This window comes from Vulpes lagopus, chromosome 1 (assembly GCF_018345385.1).
Source record: "Vulpes lagopus strain Blue_001 chromosome 1, ASM1834538v1, whole genome shotgun sequence".
In the NCBI taxonomy this organism is placed as follows: domain Eukaryota; kingdom Metazoa; phylum Chordata; class Mammalia; order Carnivora; family Canidae; genus Vulpes; species Vulpes lagopus.
The window spans coordinates 165,834,990-165,860,418 of NC_054824.1; the positions used below are offsets into that span (position 1 = coordinate 165,834,990).

The window sequence follows — 25,429 nt, forward strand, 5'->3', positions numbered from 1 at the left end:
TAGTAGATAAATGAACTAGATTTATTCTGCAACATGGATCATCATCTGTTTAGTGAAAAAATCAAGTTGTAAAAAAAATTAAAAAAAAGTCAAGTTGTAGAATGGTAATTTAGACACTCGTATATCCAGTATTTAAAAAATAGTAAGACCTATGTATGTGTTAGCTCTGTGGTAGGCTCTGTTCTGAATGTCTTTAATAATGTAAATCAGGGATCCCTGGGTGGCGCAGCGGTTTGGCGCCTGCCTTTGGCCCAGGGCGCGATCCTGGAGACCCGGGATCGAGTGCCACGTCAGGCTCCCGGTGCATGGAGCCTGCTTCTCCCTCTGCCTGTGTCTCTGCCTCTCTCTCTCTCTCTCTCTCTCTCTCTCTCTCTCTGTGACTATCATAAATAAATAAAAATTAAAAAAAAAAAGCCCTCCTTTAAGAGATTTTATAAAAAAAAAAAAAAATAATGTAAATCATTTGATTTTCACAACAAACTAAGGCACAGAGAAGTAACTTGCCTAAAGGTCAGATAGTCAGTAAAGGTTAGAGTCAGGATTTGAACCCTGGGCAGTCTGGCTTCAGAATCTTAAATCTTCTGTGCCATGAAAACTGTCATACAGTTGCAGATACAAACACAGATATTGTGAGATACTACAGCATAATGGTTAAGGTACGTTAACTTCTATGTGCTAGTTTATAAATGATATATAAAGTTAGGATAGTATTACTTAGAGAGTTTTGTGAGGTTTTAATGACTTAAAAAGGAAATACTTAAAACAGTGCCTGTCACATAGTAATTGTTCAATAAATATTAATTTTTAGAAGAAAGACTGGAAGAAGGCGTCATATGGTCCCTTGGATAGGGACAGAGTAAGCTGATGTTCACTTTTTTTTTTTTTTTAAAGAATCTTTCAGTGCCACAAATATATATCACATAGACTCAAAACAAGGGGTTTTGATGTTCTTTTGATTAACCAGCTGGTTAACTTACCTAATAATGAAATTCCAGAATAAAGTCTGTGCGTAATAGAATATGACTTAGTTACCACAAAATTTATGGGTAAGATCAATCTCTTATGCTAGGTTCACAACTCAAAGTGAATAGTTTTATACCACAGTCCAATGTAGTTCATGGTGTTAAGGTTACAATTCTGCAATCTTGAAGAAATTAAAACCTTTTAATATTACAGGAAAGCTTTTTGCTTTTCTTAGTAAATAGACTTAGGCAGGAATTCAACTTCATGATTGGAAACATATAGTAAGTATAGATTCAACTTTTATTCTAACTTATTAAAACACTTGCTTAACCTTTTATTTATCCAGTGTGGTATAAAGCTACCTGTATGATTTGCCCTCTTGAAATACCTGGTCAAGAATCTGTCATTTTGTCCAGATGCCTTGTCATTAATTGCTAATTAAAGGGAAGATAGTGCAGTGGCAGCATAGTTTTTTGGCTTTACTGAGACCTTACATAAAGACAGAGAAACTAGATAGCAAAATCAAAAATTGGCTGATAATATCTACAACAAAATTGGGTAATATATTTTCTTGTGTGGGGAATAATTACCAGCAGCCACAAGGTCCTCCCTCATGTAACCAGTGTTTGTGTCAGGAAAAAACAGAGGGAAGCAAGGGAGCCAATTTCTGATGGATCTGGGAACAAAAATGACAAAATAGCTCTCAGATAATTCACTAGACAGAACAGCAAGCCATTCTGAAAACAACAGCGGAAACTGGATAATATTTTTATATATCTAATAGAGAGTGTTTCATGGTAAGGCTTGAATCAGGCCGGAGCATTATAGCCCCTATGAATTCTTGAAATGGACAGGCTAGAGCTCCCTTCTAGATAGGACCAGACATGAAGGAAAAATTGAGCAGGACAAGGACCATAGAAAAAGAAGCATCCAGACAAGTAGAATTAAGGGAAGAGAGCCAGGACGTTTCAAAAACAAGCTACTATAATATATATTTTTATTAATTTTTAAATTTGAGTAAACCATGTTACATTAATTTTAGGTATACTCCATAGCAACTTGACATGTTTAAATATGATGCTGTTTTCACAAGTGTAGCTACCATCTGTCACCATACAACGCTATTACGATACCATTGACTATATTCCTTATGCTGTGCCTTTATTCCTATGACTTATTCATTCCATAACTGGAAGCCTGTATCTCCCACTCCCTTTCACCCATCGTCCATCCTCTCCCCACTGGCAACCATCAATTTGTTCTCTGTGTTTGTAAATCTGATTCTGCTTTTGGTTCGTTTATTCATTTTTTTTTTTTTTTTTAGATTCCGCATATGAGTGAAGTTGCGTGGTATTTGTCTTTCTCAGTCTGACTTACCCACTTAGTATAATACCCTCTAGGTCTGTCCATGTTGTTGCAGATGGCAAGATCTGCATCTTTTTTTTTTATAGCTGCATAGTATTCCTGTGTGTGTGTGTGTGTGACCACATCTTCCTTATCCATTAGTCTACTGATGGGCACTTGGGTTGGTTACATATCTTGTAAATAATGTGGCAATAAAAATAGGGGTACATAAATAAATTCGTGGTTTCATTTTCTTTCGGTAAATACCTAATAGTGGAATTGCTGTATCATATGGTATTTCTGTTTTTATTTTTTTAAAGATTTTATTTATTCATGAGAGACACAGAGGCAGAGACATAAGCAGAGGGAGAAGCAGAGTCCCTATGGGGAGCCTGAGGTGGGACTGATCCCAGGACTCTGGGATCATGCCCTGAGCCGAAGGCAGATGCTCAACCACTGAGCCACCTAGGCATCCCTACTTTTAATTTTTTGAGGAACCTCTACCATGGCTGTCCTAAGGCTGTACTATATATATATTTTTAACAATATATGAAAATAGTAGAAGGAGGTCTGACGCAGAAAAGCCATCCAGAATTATATTCTACAAATTAGGAAAATGAGTTGCACATAAAATATGCAACAAAGAAGATCAGGGCCAAACTTTTTCATTGTGTTAAGAAAAAAAAGAATAAGGAGAATAATAATAAATCTGTAGATCATCAAAGCATGTCAGAAATACATGTCCCTAATACAGATCAAAACTGAAGCCTACAAAAAAACAAACAAACAAACAAACAAACAAACAAAAAAAAACTGAAGCCTACTTTTTCAAAGAGATATATTAAGAAAGTGATACAAAACATGAAAGAACAACTTACATCTGAAATAACATAAATTGGAAATAAGGTGATAATAGACTGGACAGAATTAGAAACAAAATAAAAAAAATCATTTCCAAAAATTTCATTTCCAAAAATTTCATTTCCAAAATGAAAACTAAACTACAAAGGATCACAAGCACAAAAATTACAACAGATGATGCCTTAAAAAAAAAAAGTAAATATGAGGAATTTTTTGAAAATCAAAAGGAAGTGAAGGAGGCATTGGGGATCTAGGTCTGAAACATCCCTGTCTGTAAGGTTTTTTGAAATCTAGTGAGAAACTCAGGCATACAAATAAATTAGGATGTATTATATCTAAGTAGCTTATATTGGAACAGTATTGAAGATAAGTATTATCAATTCCAGATATAGTATTAAAAACCACTGTCTGAAGGCCCTAGGTCAATATGTAAATGTATACAGAAACCGGACAGGATTCAGCACCTGGAAGAGGGAATAGTACCTTTTAGGCCTGGATTTTGACCTGATGGCAGGTCCCATCCATTTGGAGTTTTGGACTTGAGCAAAAATCAGAAATTTTTACTGGTTTGAAGAACCAAAGGATAGTATTTAGAACTATGGAAGCAACTGAAAAATGAGGGGAAAAATTTTAGGATGGAGAGAGAGCTATGGAGAAGGAGCAGCAAATTCTACACATAAATTCTGCCCAAATCTCTGGTTGACAGTTGAACTGCACATGGTTGCAGCATGCTTGAAGTAGCCTAGTAAGGCTAAAAGAACAGAATATATTTTAGCTGTTGATTATTACAGAGAGGCAGAATTAAGTTCAGTCAAATTAATTCCCTGCTAAACCAAAGCAAAAAACAATAGTCCTAAAAGGAATATGAACAATTCCAGAGTCTTGATGACATGTCCAGGATACAAAGCAAATTACTAGATATATTAAGAAACAAAATATCCTTGGTGAAAAGAAAAAGTAATTGTTAGAAATATTGGTGATGTTGAAGTTAGCAAAAGTCCTGTTAAAGGATATAAAGGAATATGTGTTCATACTGAAAGAACAGATAACCTGTCTTAGTGGAGAAAAACTATAAAAACCAAATGACTTTCTAGAAAAAAATTCACTGTAGTATCTTAACAAATTGGAACTGACAGAAGAAAGCACCAGTGAACTTGAAGATGGATCAATAAAAATGATTCAATCTGAAGAACAGAGAAAATAAAGATAAAAAACAGAGTTTGAGAGACTGGTGAGACAATACCAAGTGGTCTAACATATGTGTAATTGGTGAGAGAAAGAAAGTGAGGAGAGAAGATAGGAAGATATTTTTAAAAATGGCTGGAAATATTCCAGATTTTGTGAAAGAAGTTTACAGATTTAAGAAACCTAAGTATCCCCACACAATGAGTACAAAGAGAACCTTACATGGCGCATCATAGTCATTCTGTAGAAAACCAAATATAATTAGAAAATTCTGAAAGCAGCCAGAGGAAAATGATTTTCACCCAGAAAGCTGCCAGAGAAATATGTAGAGAAGAACACTGATACAAGTGATGGCTGATTTCTCACTAGAAACAATTATGACTAAAAAAAAAAAAAAAAAAAAAAAAAAAAAAAAAAAGAAACAATTATGACTAGATGACAGTAGAAGGATATTGTTAAAGTACTCAAAGGGAAAATAATAATATTAGGACAAATTTTATATCTAGTGATAGTATCTTTTGAGAATAAAAGTAAAATAAAGATACTTACAAATGATAAAAAACTGCAAATTAATAGTAAGTAGCTTAATGTAAGAAATTCTAAAGAACATTCTTCAGGCTGTATAAAATGATACTAGTTTTGTACTCAAATCTGCAGGAAGACTTGAAGAGTGCAGGAAATGGTAAATGGGTATATGTAAAAGACTTTTTCTATCAAATATATGACTACTTAAAGCAAAAATTATAACATGTATAATTGAGTTTGTATCATGTCAGTGATGTAATTTACATGAAAATCATAGCATAATGAGTGGAGTATATGGAGCCATAGGTTGCAAAGTCTTTATATTTTATGTGAGGTATTACAGTAATACTGAAAAGTTAATGATGTATAAAACAGCCATAAAAATGCAGAGTTGCAGGTATAAAGTCAGCAGGTAAATTAAAATAGAATTATATAAAAATGTTCAGTAAACCCAAAGGAAGATAGGGTATACTGTTCAACTGTCTTGCTTGAAAGACAATGAAGGAACAAAGTTTAAGAGAAACAATACAGATGGGATCAAAAGGTGTTAGATAGGGAATCCCTGGGTGGCTCAGTGGTTTAGTGTGTGCCTTTGGCCCAGGGTATGATCCTGGAGTCCTGGGATCAAGTCCCACATCAGGCTCCCTGCATGGAGCCTGCTTCTTCCTCTGCCTGTGTCTCTACCTCTCTCTCTCTCTCTCTCTCTCTGTCTCTCATGAATAATTTTTTTTAAAAGGTGTTAAATAGAAAAATGGTGGGGTGCTTGGGTGGTTCAGTTAAGTGTCTGACTCTTTATCTCAACTCAGGTCTTGATCTTAGGGTTGTTGAGTTTGAGCTCCACAAAAATATATAGCAAAAAAATTTTAGCAAAATGGTAACCACAAATCCAGTTATATTTATTTCATAAATGTAAGTGGATTAAATAGCAGAATTAATGAAATTTTGATACAGGATGAAAAGGCAAGATGCAACTAGCTGCCATGAACAAGAAATGCACTGTAAATATAAAGACAGAGACTGAAAGTAAAAGATGAATAAGACATGAAGTACATGAAATAATAAGCATAAAAGAACTGAGTCGATTTATAAAATCAGATAAAGCAGAGTTCAAAGCAAAGTGTATATTCAGAGGGCCATTTCATAAGGATAAAGGACCTTAAGACACAAGTCAAATATATATTTACCTAATATTTTAAAATATCTAAAAATTGACAAAGGAATGAATTCCACAAACAGATTTTCTTTTTCCAGCAATTTATATGATAGTAAAAAAAGTGAGTAAGGACATAGAAAATCTGAACCACCCTCTCTACCATCTTGATCTATTTTATAAAACACTAGACTCAACAGCTGCAGAATACACTTTCTGTTCAAGTAAATGTGGGACATTTGCCAACATACAGCATATAGTTGGCTATAGTATTAAGTCTTGACAAATTTCAGAATATTGAAATCTTAGAGTATTTTTTCTGATTAAGAAGGAATTAAATTATAAATCAAATTATTTAAGAATTTTCAGATAATTTGGAAATTAAAATGTTTTTCTAAATAATTATTGGGGAAATTAGAAAATATTTCCAACTAAATTTTGATGAAAGTACAACATATCAAAATCTGTGAGATGCAGCCAAAGCAGTCCTCACAGGAAAATTTATAGCTCTGAAATGCCTAAATTAGAAAAGAAGAAAGATTTAAAAAAAAAAATCATCATTGACCAAGAGGTTTACCTTAAAGAGGCTAGAAAAAGAAGAGCAAAGTAAACCCAAAATAAGTAGAAGGAATAAAATGATAAAGCTAGGGATAGAAATCAATAAATTAGCAATTAAGAGAAAATTAAAGCCAAATGTTTCTTTGAAAGTTCACCAAAATTGACGAACCAGTGGATACTTGGACACAAATTGCGGTATCATGAAAGAAAGATTTTTGTCATTATAGATCCTACAGATACTAAAATGTCAAAAAGGGAATATCAAACAAATGTGCCAGTCATTTGACAACTTAGATGAAATGGATAAATTCCTTAAAAGACACAGATTGAACCTGAAAGGAGAGGTAAAACTGTGTTTGCAGAAAGCATGATTGTTTATGTAGAATTTATTAAGGAATCTGTGAAAAAGCTACTGAAACTAGCAAGTGAATTTACAAGACCAAAGATACAGGTTAATATTTGAAAACCTATTACTTTTCCATATAAAAGCAGAAAACAGTTGGAAAATGAAATTTGGAAATGACTATTTACAATAGTGTCAACTTAAATAACTAGAAAATAAGATGAAAAAGAAACATAAGACATCTGTCCTGAAAACTACTGAGAGAAATAAATGCAAGAGGACTTAGCTATAGCATACTCAAGGGTGAGAAGTCTAAATATTGTAAATATGCTCTAGATTCATTACATTCATCCTCATAATTCCTGCAGGCTATTTGTAAATATTGAAAAACTCATGAATTTATCATAGAGGAGCATACATGAAGAGATCCTTGCAGTGCACTCAAGTGATTTTTGAAAGAGATGCCAAAGGAATTAAATGGGGGAGAGGAAAATCTGTTCAGCAAATGATGCTGAGACAACTAGATATCCATAAAGGAAAGAAATGAACTCAACCCCAACATCATACCATGTACATCAGTTAATTGGAGTTGTATCATAGACCCCAATGAAAAAAGTTAAAAATTAGAGCATCTAGAAGAAAACACATGTTCACGATCTGGGAATAGATAAGACTTTCTTAGGACATGGAAAGCAATAATTGTTTAAAAGAAAATTGATAATGAGACTTTATTAAAATTCTGTTTAGGAGCCTTAAAAATTAATAGGCAGGGGGATCCCTTTAAAAAAATCTTTAAAGAAAACTAATAAGTAGATCATAAACTGGGAAGAAATATTTACAACTGCACATCTAAAAAAAGACAAATCTAGAATATGTAAAGCACCTTTTGTAGCTCCATTACAGAAAGCCAGACAACTCCATTAAAAAAAAATTGCAAAAAGATCTGAATCATTTGCAGAGTGATTAATATGACAAAGCACAAATGATAGTAAACTCTCATGTCCCCTCCAGGGACATGCTCTTCTGGACCACTAAGGGTTAGGAGTGGGTCAGAGACTTAGGTTTTGCTGTATACTTTTTTGAAACTCCTAAATATCTTGTATTAAAAAGTTAATAAAATCCATCCCAACCTAGTTTTGTGTTTGACTGACTTGCATATTCATGGTACTAGATGCTTACAGAGACGATAAAGAAACCATTGAAGAGACTAATAAACATAAAATGAAAATAAGTCATAATATGTAATGTGCAAAGTAGAGATACAAGTTTCATTCACCATCACCCTTCCCCTTTCTTCTATTAAACCTTTCTTAGGATACTCATGATTCGCTATAGATGTGGTATTAATGACCTTTAAAAGCATGACTTGGCTAGTGCTGGGTCCCTGTTTTTCTTGGGAGAAAGTCGTAAGTTGAGTCTCATAGTGTCTGTGAACAAGAAGGTATACAGCAGTCTCATCCTCTGTTGGGAGTTAGTTCTTCTAGAGTGTTGGCCTTCAGTGTTCTGTCAATGTCTCCAAGATGATTAAGTCAGAGCAAGAGTTTATTTCCTATGCTAGCTGGAGGAACAGAAAAAGAATTATTTAGCTCAACTGCTTTAGCTTGGTTAGGGAGACAAAAGTTTAAGAACTTGAACATTTTAATGGGAGGTCTTACAAGGGCAAACTTCCAATTCACTTCACAGTTCAAACATATTTTGTATATATTCCATACATATATATATATTTTATTTTTGGTATCATTTTTCTTCTTTTCCAAGGCAAGAAAATCAAACAATGCTGTAGGAGATACAATGACACCTGCTTATTAAGCTCAACTTCTAGGATGAAATCATAAAATTTTAAGGAAATGTTTTAAATTAGTATTACTTTATTATATATTGAAAGTGGTAGTGAATACTTCCTCTGAAAATAGAGAAAATCAAATTTTAATATGACTCGGTTTTTGTGCATTCATTTTTTAAAAAGACTTTTGTTTTATAATCAAGAATTATTAAAAATGAGAGGTAAAAAGGCACCTTAATTTTCACTTCAGTTTACTATGTACTTTAAAAGGAATTTGAAACTGGCCTGGAAGTTTTATGGTGAAGGATTGTAGGTTTCTCAGTTTGTATTACTGTAATAGATGAGTTTGCTGACCCACTTACAAATTTAGTTTGACTAAGTCCAAATCAAGACATTGTCTAAGGGCATCTGTATATGTTATATTCCTTTTATCTAATGTTTTTAAATGTTATTTCTGGTTTTCTTTGTGCATGTGTGACAGATAATGTTTAAAGAGCAACTTTCACCAAAACAGTTGGGTTTCTTAAATGTGACAGAACTTGTTGGAGCTCTTAGCGACATTCTTCGTGTTGAGTTCAGGGAAGGAGAACAAGACTTACTGGTTTTTGATGCTAATATGAAGCCACTAGCATCTGGTGAGTTGAATCACAATATGATGCAAACTTGATTTTTTTTTTAAAAAGTGAAGTATAGTTGACATACAATTACGTGAATTTCAGATGTACAACATAATGATTTGACAGTTCCATACATTATGCTGTTCTCATCATGGTAAGTGTAGTTACTGTCACCATATAATGCTATTACAATATTATTGACTGTATTCCCTTTGCTGTATTTTCCATCCCTGTAACTTATTTATTTTTATTATTTTTTAAAAAATAATTTGAGAGAGAACGAGAGAGCGAGAGAGAGAGAGAGAGAGAGAGCAGGAGCAACGGGAGGGGCAGGGGGAGAGGGAGAAGTAGACTCCCTGCTGAGCAGGGAGCCCAACATGAGGCTCCATTCCAGGATCCTAGGATCATGACCTGAGCCGAAGGCAGATACTTAACTGACTGAGCCACCCAGGTGCCCTGTAACTTATTTTATAACTGGACGTTTGTACCTCTTAATACTCTACACCTATTTTGCCCATCCCCCCACCTATTTTGCCCATACCCTCCCCTGACAACTACCAGTTCTTTGTATTGAAAATTGTTTTCCATTTTATTTGTTTTGTTAGATTCCATCTAGAAGTGAAATCATATGGTGTCTTACTCTGTCTTATTTTAGCATAATATCCTCTAGATTTATCCATGTTGTCACAGATGGCAAGATTTAGTTTCTTTTTATAGCTGAGTAATAATCCATTGTATATATACTAGGACTTTATCTGTGGATAGACACTTAGGTTGCTTCCATAACTTGGCGATTGTAAATAATACTGCAGTAAGCATACGAGTGCATATATCTTTTTGAGTTAGTGTTTTCATATTCTTTGGGTAAATACCCAGTAGGAATTACTGGATCACATGTCATTTTTATTTTTAATGATTTTTTAAGGAAACGTTGCAGTGTTTTCCACAGTGGTTGCACTAATTTACATTCATACCAACAGTGCACAAAGATTCGCTTTTCTCTACATCCTGCCATGCTTGTGTATTTCTTGTCTTGATACTAGCCATTCTGATAGGTATAAGGTGATGTCTCACTGTGATTTTGATTTTGCATTTCCCTGATGATTAACAATGTTCAGTTTCTTTTATGTGTCTGTTGGTCAACTGTATGTCTTCTTTCAAAAAGTGTCTTCAGATTTTCTGCCCATTTTTATTTGGATTGTTTTATTTGGTATTGAGTTGCAGAAGTTCTTGATATATTTTGGATACGAACCCCTTATTGGACTTGTCATTTGCAAATATATTCTTTCATTCAGTATGTTACCTTTACATTTTGGTTTCCTTTGTTGTACAAAAGCTTTTTAGTTTGACGTAGCCCCAGTAGTTTATTTGTGCTTTCATTTCCCTTGCTGGAGGAGACACATCTAGAAAAATCTTGGAAAGGCTGATGTCCAAGAGATTACTGCCTGTGTTTTCTTTTAGGACCTTTATGGTTTCAGGTTTCACAGATCTTTAATCTATTTTGAATTTACTTTTGTGCATGATATAAATAGTCCAGTTTATTGAAGAGACTGTCTTTTCCCGTTGTATATTCTTGCCTCCTTTGTCATTAATTGAACATATAAGCATGGGTTTATCTGGGCTTTCTGTTCTATTGGTCTATGTGTCTATTTTTGTGCCAGTACCATACTGTTTTGATTACCATAGCTTTGTAGAATGTCTTGAAATCTGGGATTGTGATACCTCTGGCTTTGTTCTTTTTTGAGATTGCTTTGGCTATTGAGGATCCTTTGTGGTTCCACATAAATTTTAGGGTTATTTAGTTCTATGAAAAATACTGTTGGTATTGGGGCATCTGGGTGGCACATTTGGTTGAGCATCCAGCTGTTGGTTTTGGCTCAGGTCGTGATTTCAGGGTTGTGAGATCGAGCCCTGTGTACGGCTCCACACTCAGCGGGGAGTCTGCTTGGGTTCTCTTTCTTCCTCTCCCTCTGGCCCGTTCTCTCTCTCTCTCTCTCTCTCTCTCTCTCTCTCTCTCCCCCCCCCCCCCACTTTCCACTCCTCAAATAAATAAATCTTTAAAAAATACTATCGGTATTTTGATAGGAATTGATTGAATCCATACATTTTTTGGGTAGTGTGAACATTTTAACAATATTGGTTCTTCTAATCCATGAGCATGGTGTATCTTAATTTGTGTCATCTTTAATTTCTTTCATTGATCTTTTATAGTTTTCAGAGTATAGGTCTTTCACTTTGTTAAATTTATTCCTAGGTGTTTTTGTTCTTTTTGGTGCAATTATAAGTGGGATTGTTTTCCTAATTTCTCTCTTTCAGATACTTCATTATTAGTGTACAGAAATGCAACAGACTTCTGTATATTGATTTTGTATCCATCCATTTAGTGAATTCATTTATTAGTCCTAATAGGTTTTTGGTGGAATTTTTAAGATGTCCTGTATATAGTATCATGTCATCTGCAAATAGTGACAGTTTCATTTCTTCCTTACCAATTTGGATACTTTTTATTTATTTATGTTCTGATTGCTGTAGCTAGTGCTTCCAGTACTGTGGTGCATAAAAATGGCAATAATGGACATCTTTGTCTTGTTCTATAGAGGAAAAGCTTTGTTTTTCACTTAGTATGATGTTAGCTGTGTGTTTTGTCATGTATGGCCTTTATCATATTATGTTCCCTCTGTATCCACTTTCTTGAGAGTTTATCATGAACAGATGTTGAATTTTGTCAAAAGTTTTTTCTGAATCTTTTGAAATGACCATATGGTTTTTAACCTTGAAAACACTTCTGTATTTGTAGACCTTTTTGGTGACATTTGTTGGCCATAAGGGTAACCTATATAATTAATAAAGACCATCTGAATTTTAAAAATTATTTATTTGAGAAAGAGAGTGAGAGAAGGAGGGAGGGCGTGTACCTGTGGGAGGTGGGGCAAAGGGAGAGAGGGAGCAGACTAGACTCCCTGCTGAGTGCAGAGCCTGACATTGGACTTGATCCCACAACCCTGAGATCGTGACCTGACTGAAAGCCAAGTTTAACTGACTGAGCCACACAGGTGACTCATAGATCATCTGCATTTTTAAAAATATATTTCATTATCCAGATTCTTGGGTAACTGAAGAAATCAGTTTTCTAAAATAGTGATCTGATAGAGAAGCACCAGATCAGTAATTGTTAACTTTGGATGTGCTTCAAAAGCTTTTTAGAAATATATGGATATTTGGAATAAATGGGTGTGCATTGGGACCTAGCACTTGTACTTATTTTTATTTTATTTTTTAAAAATATTTATTCATGAGAGAGAGGCAGGCGGAGACACAGGCAGAGGGAGAAGCAGGCTCCATGTAGGGAGCCTGACACAGGACTTGATCCCGGACCCCAGGACCACGCCCCAGGCGGAAGGGAAGTGCCCAACCGCTGAGCCACCCGGGCATCCCTGTACTTATTTTTGGATAATTTTAGATTTACAGAAAAGCTACAGAGATATTATAGAATTCCTTTCCCATTCCCTAGAATGTCCTTCATCCATTTCCTGTAATAGTAACATCTTATGTTCCCATGTTACATTTATCAAAACTAAGAAATTAATTGTAGTACATTGCTATTAACTAAACTCTAGATTTTATTTTGGTTTTGCCAGTTTTCCCACAATTGTTCTGTTTCTAGATCCACTCTAGAATACCACATTGCGTTTAGGATACTTGATTTTGTTTTTTGTGTTTTTCTTCAGACTTCAGTTTTTTTCTTTTGAAATTTTTGAGAGTATTGTAGATTTATATACAGTTATTAAGAACTAATACAGAGACATTCCATGTACTTTTTCCTCCTTTGACTCAGGGGTCATGCTAAATTATAGTATGATAAGGTATAGTTTAAAAAAAATTTTTTTTTTAAGATTTTACTTATTTTTTTTTAAATTTTTTTTATTTATTTATGATAGTCACACACACACACACACACACACACACACAGAGAGAGAGAGAGAGAGAGAGAGAGAGGCAGAGGCAGAGACACAGGCAGAGGGAGAAGCAGGCTCCATGCACCGGGAGCCGGACGTGGGATTCGATCCCGGGTCTTCAGGATCGCGCCCTGGGCCAAAGGCAGGCGCCAAACCGCTGCGCCACCCAGGGATCCCAAGATTTTACTTATTTATTCATGAGACACACCACACACACACACACACACACACACACACACACACACACACACACACATACAGGCAGTCAGAGGGAGAAGCAGGCTCCATGCAAGGAGCCCGATGTGGGACTCGAATCCGGGTCTCCAGGATCACACCCTGGGCTGCAGGCGGCACTAAACTGCTGCACCACTGGGGCTGCCCTGATATGGTATAGTTGACCCTTGAACAACATAGGTTTGAATTGGATAGTTCCACTTACATATGGATTATTTTTGTTAAGATCAGTATAGTACTGTAAATGTAATTTCTCTTCCTTGGGATTTAAAAAAATTTTTTTCTCTGGCTTTGTTAGAAGAATATAATTATTCTTTGTTAGAAGTATATAATACATATGACATACAAAATATATGTTAATCAACTGCTTATTGTTATCAGTAGGGCTTCTGGTCATCAGTAGTCTATTGGTAGCTAAGCTTTTGGGGAATCAAAAGTTACATGCAGATTTTTTATTGCATAGGGGGAGGGTTGATGTTGCTAACCCCTGCATTGTTTACAGATCAACTGTACTTGTATTTTTATAAGCTTCTACAGGTGGTTTTGATGGATAGCAAATTTTTTCCCAAAAGATAAATGCATCTTTGCTGATTTTTTTAAAAAGATTTTATTTAGCTATTTGAGAGAGGGAGACAGGGAGAGAGAGAGAGAAACAGAGATAGTGAAAGAGATAGCAATAGAGTGCACAGACAGGGAGGAGAGGGAGACGCAGACTCCCACAGGAGACCGACGTGGAGCTTGATCTCAGACCCTGGGATCATGACCTGAGCGGAAGACAGATGCTTAACAGGGTGCCACCGAGGCACCCTGCTGATTTTTCTGAATATTAAAATAATATTCATTTTATGAGTATTTAATACTCATAAATACTCATTTAGTGAGTATTTAATACTATTCTGAAAAATACCACAGATGAGTGGAAAGTTGGAAGTAAACATTTACCATCACTTTACTCCCCTCCTCCAAAATGCTGTTAGAATTTTTATATAGTCTTCTAGAGCTCTTCAACATTTATGTAAGCATAGCTAGATTTTTCAAAAATTATAAAAGCAATATTACTAGTTTAAACATTCCAACAATGTAGAGGGTAACTAGGAATTGTTTTAATGGGTCTTTTTTGGACCTCTTGTATATATACAAGCTAGATATACAAACATAGCTATCATGTATAATTTTCTTGCATTATAATAGTATCATACAAATAATAAGCTCTTGCTTTTTGTGTAAGCTCTTGCTTTTTATACTTCATATATTATGGATGGTCTATATCAGCATAACTTTATTTCATCTTTCTTAAATACAAAGAATTCTTTTATGTGACTATATTCACTGAATCAGTCTTAATCAGTCTTCTATTGACATGTTGAGTGTTTTTTTTTTTTTTTTTTACTATGTAAGATACAATGATAAATATCCTTGTACCTATATCTTTGTGCACTTTTATTAGTTTTTCTTTAGGAGCCATTATGGTTTTAGGTCTTTCTGGGGTCTGGTTTGTTGTTTGTTTATTTATTTATTTATTTATTTATTTATTTATTTATAAAAGATTTTATTTATTTATTTATAAAAGATTTTATTTATTTATTCATGAGAGACAGAGAGGCAGAGACACAAGCAGAGGGAGAAGCAGGCTTCATGGAAGGAGCCTGACGTGGGACTTGATCCCGGGTCTCCAAGATCACACCCTGGGCTGAAGGCGGCGTTAAACCGCTAAGCCACCCAGGCTGCCCTGGGGTCTGTTTTAATTTGTCAACCTCTTACAATCATCATACACATGAGATTTGAACAAATTATGTGATTGATTTGATAATTCCCTAATAATTAAGGCATTGTATCGTGGAATATTAAGTAGTCAAATACATTGTACATTTAGCAGCAATGCACATTCACTGCTAACGTTGAACAAGAATGTTGAAAAATGAAGCTTTTTAAGATCATGAGAGAGAGGCAGAGACATAGGCAGAGGGAGAAGCAGGCTCCATGCAGGGAGCCTGACATGGGACTCAGTCCTGGGTCCCCAGGATAACGCCCTGGGCTGAAGACTGCGCTAAACCGCTGAGCCACCGAGGCTGCCCCCAAAATGAAACTTTTAATTAAAGTTCAAGGATCCTTACCAGACTTACCCTCTCCCTGCCAACATAAATAATTTAAGATGTGTTCCCATCTAGAACTTCCTTTTATCTCTCCATACTGAAAGGTCCGCTGAGATGGGTTCATGTCTCTCCTTATTTGCCCAGTGCCTGGCTGATAGAATGTCCTTAGTAATAGTTACACAAATTATTGTAATAGCTATCCACAGGCTACTCTATTGATTATTTCAGATGGAGATGTTTCATCAATCAGAAATTCATGTTTAGTTCAATCAGATAAGAAAATAGACATCAAAGCTTGTGTCTCCAGTCCCCCTAGAAATTCACTGTCTACTGCTGCTGTCAAGGAGACTGCATGGGATTGTCTTCCTAAAAACCATAGGGAGCCAGAACAGAAGATTTGCAAGAAGCCTAATCTGGTGGTAAAGCCTTTACAGTTGGTAAGTAAGGTTTACAGACTTTGTACATTGGAGATTCAGCATTATGGAAAGTAACTGATTGAATATTTCTTTAAACCAAAATTCTATTTTAGGAAAGTTTTTTTTTTTTTTTTTTTAGGAAAGTCTTATTTCTAGATATATGATTTCTTAGAGCAAAGCTTTGGTCTGAAGTTGCCTTATTTGATTTTATTCTGGTTTTCAATCTTTTGTATTACTAACTTTCATTCCGATCTCATTTTAAAGTTTTCAGATGGCTTTGAAGATTTGCCAGGTTTCTCAAGAGATTATAGCCAATGCTTGGTCCGTGTTCTTTAAAATATAGGCTGGAAAACCCTCAAGGGCTTCAGAGGGAAGAATGGAGGATATTTGCTTTAGTTGTATATCTCAACACCTGCTGCAAATTGCCCTTGCACCTGTCTGCAGTTACAGGGTGTTTTTATTTTTTCTTCATTACATTTCCACACAATTCTTTCTCTTTGCGTTTTCATCTCCTGTTGTTTATTTTGCTGTTATTAAAGAATTAATTGCTTACTCTTCTTCTACCATCTATGCCTGGAAAGGAAGGAAAACCTTGGTTTGAAGAGCCTACTGCACATTTTCTAGAGGACAAGAGAAAGGCCTACAGGAAAATAGTATATTTTAGAATGAGGATGTTTGAGAAACCCTTTTTGATTGGAAGACTAGTGTGAATTTTAATCTGTTATCTAAAGCTACCTTTGTTGGTATGGGTGGGTAGGATGACTATCTTGGCTCAGCCTGAATATTTTAAGTAACCATATTTTCAATTTTGTATGGGGCATATGTATAGCATACTTTTAATATCATAAGGCAGTAGTTTTCATATATTGATATACATGAGGATTACCTAAGGAGGTTTTTTTTAAATGCATAACTGGAGGCTCCACTTCCAGGTATTTTAAATCTGTCTGGGCTAAAGCCTAAGAGGCTTCATTTTTATAATTTCCCAGGTGATTCTGATAGAGATGACTCATGAAATATACTTTGAGAAATGTCATTAGTTTGAAATGCCACTCAGAGATTTATAGCGGTTTCTTTTCCGTTTTAACTTGTAGCAAGTAGGTGTTAACAAATCAGAGCTCAACCTGGCAATGGCAAATCATGATATCCCACCAGATGCTGTACGGGACAAGAAATTATGCAGACTGCCACCATTAGATACCAGTACCCTTGTGGGAGTCTTTGTGGAGTATATCATCTCTCCTAGTCAATTCTACATCCGAATCTATAGCAGAGATTCATCAGAGTTACTTGAAGACATGATGATTGAGATGCGGTAGGAGTCTGTTGATTTCAGTGTATTTTTCATATATCTCATTCTAAATCAGTAGTTCTAAACATTTTGGTTTTAGGACTTTTAAGGACTCAGGAACTTTTGTTTATTGATATTTATCTTAGAAATTAAAACATGTAACATTTAAATATTTTTAAAAAAATAAGATAAGTCCATTTGTATGAATATAAATAATGTAGTTCTATGAAAAAGAGCTACTATTTTCCAGAAATTAGAATAGTGGCATTGTTTTATGTTTTTGCAGATCTCTTCAATATCTGTCTTAATAGAAGGAAGTTTGATTTTAGTATTTGCTTTGGTCTGTAATCTCTTGAGCTACATTGTTTTGGTTAAAGTATATGAAAACATCTGCCCTCACACAGATACATAATTGGGAAAAGGATGTTTTAATTGCTTTTTCAGAAAATTGTGAATCTTCTTTGATATTTTCAGAAAATTTGTGAACATTCCAAAACTTGGCAAATGGTAGTTTTTTAAAGATTAGTTGCAATGTGGAATTTGAACTTTTCATACCCTACTGTGTTAAAATCCATTGGTTTTCGTTTGCACTTTGAATGCATCCAGGACTGGCTATGCAACTGCAGGCTCCTGTACAAAATTACAATGCAAGGTGCCAAGTTTAAAAATTATTAAGAATTTCGAGACAGGAATAACAGGACGTTAAAGCAAACATAAGGCTCTTCTCAGTGTGGGATCAATGTAACTGGCCCTGAAAGGATCTTTTACTCCATTAATAATATTAAAACATGCATTGGTAATTTGGAAAATACTGGTTTGCTGAGTTATGTAGATCTTCAGCATTTTTTAATATCACCACTAAACTCATCAGAAAGTATTACATATTAGGGAACTGTCACACTCATGGTGGTAGATGCAACATGTCCAAAATCATAATTTTCACCCCAAAGCCTTGAATTTCATCATTAATGACAAATACTGTCAGTGTTTTCCTTGAAGTGACAGGCTCACTTCATTTTTTAGAAAATTGTGTGTCAGATACCTAAGTCTGAATAAACATAGCTTGATAATGGTCCTTTCAAGCAAAAATGGTATTCCATGAAAACAATGGCTAGTTTATTTTCCAAGTAAAAATGTTCCACACAAAAAAAGCAACTAGTTCAGTGCACAACTCAAATGCATAAGTGCTTTTCCTTAAGACAACTTGAGAAGTGTTTTATGTGTATAGTAATTCCATTTTTGTCACAGAGAATATTGTTCAGTGATTGAGATTTAATAAGCTTAATTTTTATTACTTTATCAAGAATATTCTTAAATGCCATTGTCTACTTTTTAAAATTTTTATTTTATTGTGAGTACATGGCAGTGACCTATAAATGACTACTAGTAAAGTTTGGTGCTATTGCCTTGATTTGGTCAGGGCACCTTTTATACCATCATTGCAAATGTTAACACAGTGAAAAGGGCAAATAACTATTTTTCACAGTGATACTGAAATATTAAAATACCCTTGATCTTAGGGATTTTTTTGAAAGAGCATTAGGGTCCCAGGGATTTGGAGAACAACTACGCTAATCTCTTTTCTCTGCTGAAAAATGTCCTTTCTTAGTAAACATCATGTAAAATGTACACATTGTAATTATTTTAGATTTATTTATGAACAGTAAATAAATAATAAATAATTGATTTTTACATTGGTATCACATATAAGAGTATTTATTATGTACCTCTTCAAGAAAATTCCATTTTTTAATCTAATTTTCCCTTATTATGTACTCATCTCTCATCCAAGAACACCTGGCATAATGTAAGTCACATAATCACTTAGTAAAAATATTATCACATATTCCATTGCAGCATGCCTATAATATTTAGTACATGTTTTAAAGCACGCTTACTGCTCTGTGACTTTGAAGTTATTTTAACTCTCTAAGCATAGTCTCCTTATTTCCAAAGTAAAGATAGTTGTAGTACCTGCCTCCTCACTTGTGAAGGTTGAAGTACTTAGAACCGAGTCTAGTTCAGATGTTGGCTGCTATTACTATTAATACCATATCTGCTGTGTGCTTGGGATGTTGAGGCATGAGTGGTATAAGGAGAAGACAGACATGGGTCTCTGCCTTTGTGAACACCACGATTATCTGGGAAGATAGGGGATATGAGGGATATTGCATGAGGTGGTAATTCTGCCTGGGCGAGGTGGACGAAAGCTTTACAAAGGAGATACTTGAGCTAGGCTTAAAAAACAAGAATTTGCCAGTCAAGAAGGTGTGGGTAGGTATGTACAGGCCCAATCCCTGGCACCAAGGCCAGCATTAACAATGGGCATTATGCTCTGGGAGCAACAAATAGGGGAGTGATGTCACCACTGCATAAGGCTGGGTGGACAGTGACTGAATGTGAAACTGGAATACTGAGGAGGAGCTGGAGTCCGAACACCATGGGAAGAAATTCTGGCTTATTCTGTAGACAGGAGCCTCTGAAGGTTTTAAGAAAGTAGGGGCATCAGCAGATTTGTATTTTAGGATAACTCTAGTTGCAGGGTGGAAGATGGACGGAGTGAACAGAAGGGCATTCTTACTCTGCTAGTCTTGGTAAGAGACTGAGAGTGGAAAGGAAGAGAGAAATTGTAGAGAATTTCAGAAAGTACAGTTGTCAGGTCTTGGTGACAAGAATGGGGTTGAGAAGGATAAGCCAGAAAGGGAGAGTATGAAACTCGTGTTTAGAGATTGGGTAGATTTCAGCTGGGTTAGAATTTTGCACCTGGTGCTTCTAAGGTGACTATGAGGTAAATTGACAATGTTGAGTGGACAATATTAGTTAGGATTAGATGTAGCCACTGTTACAAAGACATAACTTAGCCATAGTAGGATAAAGAAGATAAAAATTGATTTCTTCCCATAATAGTCCATATTTAAGCAATGCAGACTGATAGGGTAGCTTCATGGTGTTAGGGATGCAAGTGTTTCCTGCCTTGCTATCCCAGACAGTGTGTTGCCCCATCCACATGGTCCAGGATGTAGACTGCTACTACATCTACCAGGCCCTCATTCCAGCCGGTGGGAAGGAGAAAGAGATGAGGGTAGGAGGTTGGAGGCATGCCATTTTCTTTGAAATATACTTTCAGATTTCTACACTTTTCTAAGTTGTGGTAGAATACACATAAATTTTACCATACTAATAATGCACTTTACTTTTTTTTTTTTTTCACATTTCATTGCCCAGAACTTATTATTCACATCTAGATGCAAGGGAGCCTGGGAAATCTGAATGGCTCAGTTAAAATTTGGGATTCTATTACTAGGGGAAGAAGCAAGGAAAATGAAAATTGGGGGACAACTAACATCTGTAAAGTCAGAAGCAATTCAGGGTCTAAAGATTGAGATGGAGAATCACCAGTTTATCTGTAGTGGTATAAGATATGAAAATGGGTGAGATGGTGCTGTATACAGCAAGAATAATAATATTTAAGGAGTGCTTACTGTATTTGGACTCTCTGCCGTACATTCACATATTTGAAATAAGGTTTTATTATTCTCTCTGTGCTCAGCAAGTAAACTGAAAAAAAAGTTACACAGATAGTAAATGATGGAGTCAGGATTTGAGCGCATGTCATTGGCTCCAAAGCCTAAGTTTTTGTTGTTTTATACTTTCTATATACTTCCTAAAAAGAAGAGCCCAGAGAACCCAAACTTTTAAGGCAATTACAGAGCCAATGTCTTAGAAACTAGGATAGAGATGGAAAGAGGATGGGGTCAGAGGTCATGCTACAGAGAAAGCAAGTATATCAAAAACCGGGGAGACAGGCTATTGGAGTTGGGAATGAACAGACCATTGATGTCTTAAAAACACCCATTTTAGGAAATGCTGAGGCATAAAGTTGGATTACATTTTGTTCAGAGAGTATGAGTTTAAATGAGTGTATAACTTCTATTTGAAGAGGATTGTTGTTGAAGAGATTGGGATAAGAAAGAGGAAAGTAAAATTAATTAGTCTTCATAAACATTAACAAATCAGAAAAAGTGGGGATTTTTTTTTTCTTTTGGCCAAGACTTTCTTGCTCTTGTTACATCAGTAAAAATGATCTTGATATTTTTGTCCCCTGTGTAATTCCCTGTATGATGGAATTCTGTAGGCGCTGCTATTCTAACCAGCTGGTTTCTGATCGATATGCCATGCCCGAGTGTTTTATCCAACCAGGACATCTCTGTTGTGTAAGGATTTCTGAGGATAAGTGGTGGTATCGGGTCATTATCCACCGAGTCCTTGGGAAACAGGAAGTTGAAGTATTCTACCCAGACTTTGGAAATATTGGAACTGTTCAGAAGTCTTCCCTGAGGTTTCTCAAGTGAGTTAACAAATCTTAATAAATTATTCTTAACTTTTGATACCTCCTGCTGAAGCTACATGGAGTTAGGATTGCTCTTCCTTTTCTTTTGCCTCCTCCCTTGCATCCCTCTTTGTTCTTAGTGCAAATGGACTTGGTATATGGTCACTTAGTTTCACAGGGGTCTTATAATTGCCTGTCTTCTTTCACATGACTGTGAATCTGAAGGGACCATGAGACTAAATTCCAATCTCTTATTAAGAAAATGATTTTTGGGGATCCCTGGGTGGTGCAGCGGTTTGGCGCCTGCCTTTGGCTCAGGGCGCGATCCTGGAGACCCGGGATCGAGTCCCACGTCAGGCTCCCGGTGCATGGAGCCTTCTTCTCCCTCTGCCTATGTCTCTGCCTCCCCTCTCTCTCTCTCTCTCTCTCTCTCTCTCTCTCTCTCGTAAATAAATAAATAAATACATAAATACATACATAAATAAATAAATAAATAAATAAATTTTTGGGGTCATGCTAAAAGTTGCATTTATGTAGCATGAAGATTGGTCTATTCCACCCTTTACTTTAATTACATAGCTTTCAAAGGCTGTTATGTTTAAAAATTTTGTTCCTTAGATTGCTTTAAAGTATAAGACATTAACTTAAAAATGCATGAATAAAATACTCTGAAGTGATATGAATAGCTAAAATCAAGAATGGATTAGAGAGTCCATAAAATATAGTTTTAAAATATCATTAAATATTTGTGTATTTGATTATCTCTTGCAGGTGGTGCTACACAAAGCTTCCAGCTCAGGCTATCCCGTGTTCTTTGGCTTGGGTGAGACCAGTAGAGGTATGTTTGTTCTCTATTTGATCAGCAAACATTTGATGCTGAGAACAGTTCTAGGATCTCAGGATACAAAAATAAAATGTGAAATAAGCCTTAAAAGAAATCGTTGTGAATAGTCTGGAAGATAGACATGAAGACAGAAATCACTGTCTGTGTCATATTTGAGGTAGAGATATTTATAATGTGTGCTGGAGGTGCAAGAGGAGGAGTGCACTTCTCTGTTCACGGTAGTGCTATTTTTTTTTTTTTAAACAAGCTTTAATTCACTTTTATTTTTCTTGTATAAAACTATGTGGTAGCCACAGCTGGAGCCTGGGTCCTCTGCACGGAGACTCTGGTGTCTTTACAAGATGGTCAGTGAATTCCTGATAGGGAGACTTGGTGAACACAGTCTCTTTCCAGAGATCAGGGGTGAGATAGCTGTAGGTCTTGGAGATCGCATCAAAAGTAGCCTTGGCAAAGTTCCCCAGGGTGGCAGTGCAGCCCCTGGCCGAAGTGTAGCAGTCGTCAATACCAGCCATCATCAGTAGCTTCTTGGACACAGGGGCTGAGACAATGCCAGTGCCTCTGGGGGCAGGGATGAGACGCACCAGCACAGAACCACAGCAACCAGTCACCTTGCATGGGACAGTATGGGGCTTGCCGATCCTGTTCCCCCAGTAGCCTCGTCACACGGGGACGATGGAAAGCTTGGCCAGGATGATGGCCCCACGGATGGCAGTGGCTACCTCCTTGGAGGTGGTAGAGGTGGTATTGGAGTGGAATTCTCTGAAAGAAGATTAGGACTATAACTAGACAAAAAAAAGAAAGATGTTTCAGCTAAAGGGAGGGTAACAAAACATCTCAAATTTGATGGCTCTCTTTGTTTCCATGGCGGTAAATGAGCTGGAGTTGGTGGATGGCAAGTGATACGAGAGAAATGGACAGGACCCTGAGGTGGGGATCCGTATCCGTGTTCAGGAGTCTGGGCATTGTCCTTTAGATGCTGGGGAGCAATTAAAGGACATACTAGGGAACCACCATACTCAGTTATATGTTTTTTAAAGAATTCTTTAGTAACATAGCTGTGCAAGATCATTGGAGTCGGATGAAGCAGGAGGCATTTTCATCCATATAGGTATATTTGTCTAAGTAGTTATGATTATCATACACCTAACTTTATGTTTTCTCTCAGAATTCTTTCTTTTTTTTGAAGATTTTATTTATTTGAGAGAGCAAGAGTGAGAAAGGGAGCATGAGCAGGGGGCAGGGGTAGAGGGAGAAGGAGAAGCAGACTCCCTGCTGAGCAGGGACCCTGGACATGGGGTTTCATCCCAGGACCCTGAGATCATGACCTGAGCTGAAGGCAGATGCTGAACCGATTGAGTCACCCAGGGACCCCAGAACTCTTAATTATATATGCCATACACACTTTTTGCACTACATTTGTCTGTTTAACCTTAATTTACCAGTTGCTTACATATATTTGGATTAATCCTTTAAAATTTTTATCTGAAAAACAGAATGGAGGAAAGAAAAAGAAATATGTTCTACCTTTCAAACACTTTCAATTTAGAAATTAGATGTATTTCTTTTAGTTTGGTTTATTTGATGTTGAGGGTCAGAGTTTTCGTAGGGTTCTCAGGATTACATAAAATAGTATTTTATATTCTTAACTCAGCATTATTATAGCATAAATTTATATGTTACCATAGTTCTCAATTTTAATAGTCATAGCAATGTTAGGTTAATGTATATCCTAGATTAATTGTCCCTTTATTGTTATTCAATCTGTTCTGATTTTTCAGTATGTAAATACTGTATGCAGTTATCATTTTTGTGCAAGTTTATATTCAGGATTATTTTTTAGGGTGCATTTTAGCCTTGACTAGGTTTCTCTTTACTATTTCCATCAGGAAGCTTAGCGCTAAATTTGTGACCCACTTGGAGCCAGTGTTCATTATTCTCATATTAGCCAGATGGCTTCCAGTTTTGTTTCTCTTTTTGTTTTCTTATTTCCTTCCTGAAATACTTCTGACCTTAGGGCTTTTGCCCACTCTGTTCATTGGAATAGCTTCTTCAAAGAATTCTCCTGGTTGGCCCCTTTTGTCATTCAGAATTTAAGCCCAAATATTATTTACCAAGAAGGGCTTCCTTGACCAGCCGATTTACAGTACACACTTCTACTTCAGTCATTCATTGCTATTTATCTTTATAATACTATCTGGTATTATCTTAATTGTTCAGATTCACAATATAAGCTTCTAAGATGGGGAACATTATTTGTTCACTGTTTCTCTAGTGCCTAGATCAATGGTTGTGTCATGTTAGGTGCTTAATAAAGATCTTTGACTAAACGAATGAACCTCACTTTTTCTTTTTTTCTGGTTTCAAAAGTAGTTAATGCATTTGGTAATAGCAGAGTAACAAAAGAGTAACATGGTGGGACTAATATTCCCATAGGCAAAATCCAAAGCAACAGAAAAGCAGAAATCTACCCTTGGAAGTCAAGCTGGCAGGGTAAATTTTCAGCTTCTATCGGGGATCGCTCCCTCATCTATAGCCTTGCTGGCTTGAAGAGTTAGAGGACATTTTTTGGGACTGGTGGAATCTCTAGGAGTTAAGGGAGAAATCCTTGAAGGGAGGGAGCCACAGTGGGTGTTTCAAAATCAGCAACTGCAGTCTGCTCAAATCCCTAGACTACTACTAAACTCTGCCAGCCCTGGGAGAACCTAGTGGCCCTGGTAAAACATCACCAGTTTACCTATTTTTCTTTCTCACGTTGCATGCATTATTTTGAAAAGTCTTCTAATCATTCTACTAAGTAACACACTATCCTATTTTAGGGTTACTTTAGGAAATACAACACATATGTATGTAACCATGTGAGGACATTAGAACACTTTCTTCTTTAACCTCCTCTTCTGATCTATTTTTGTTGTGTAATTGTTACTGTTTTAAACCCC

The 25,429-nt window shown here is 35.9% G+C and overlaps 1 protein-coding gene across 7 annotated transcripts in view; it reads left to right on the forward strand.

Annotated features, from left to right (window-relative positions):
* Positions 1 to 25,429, forward strand: part of TDRD5 (tudor domain containing 5) — a 91,619-nt gene that overhangs the window by 25,881 nt on the left and 40,309 nt on the right. For all 7 annotated transcript variants that reach the window (XM_041747697.1, XM_041747865.1, XM_041747784.1 and 4 more), the window contains exons 7-11: positions 9,194 to 9,347; positions 15,841 to 16,049; positions 17,123 to 17,343; positions 21,455 to 21,667; positions 22,421 to 22,487. In XM_041747697.1, the coding sequence (XP_041603631.1) occupies positions 9,194 to 9,347; positions 15,841 to 16,049; positions 17,123 to 17,343; positions 21,455 to 21,667; positions 22,421 to 22,487 (864 nt within the window). The remainder of the gene's footprint in view (positions 1 to 9,193; positions 9,348 to 15,840; positions 16,050 to 17,122; positions 17,344 to 21,454; positions 21,668 to 22,420; positions 22,488 to 25,429) is intronic.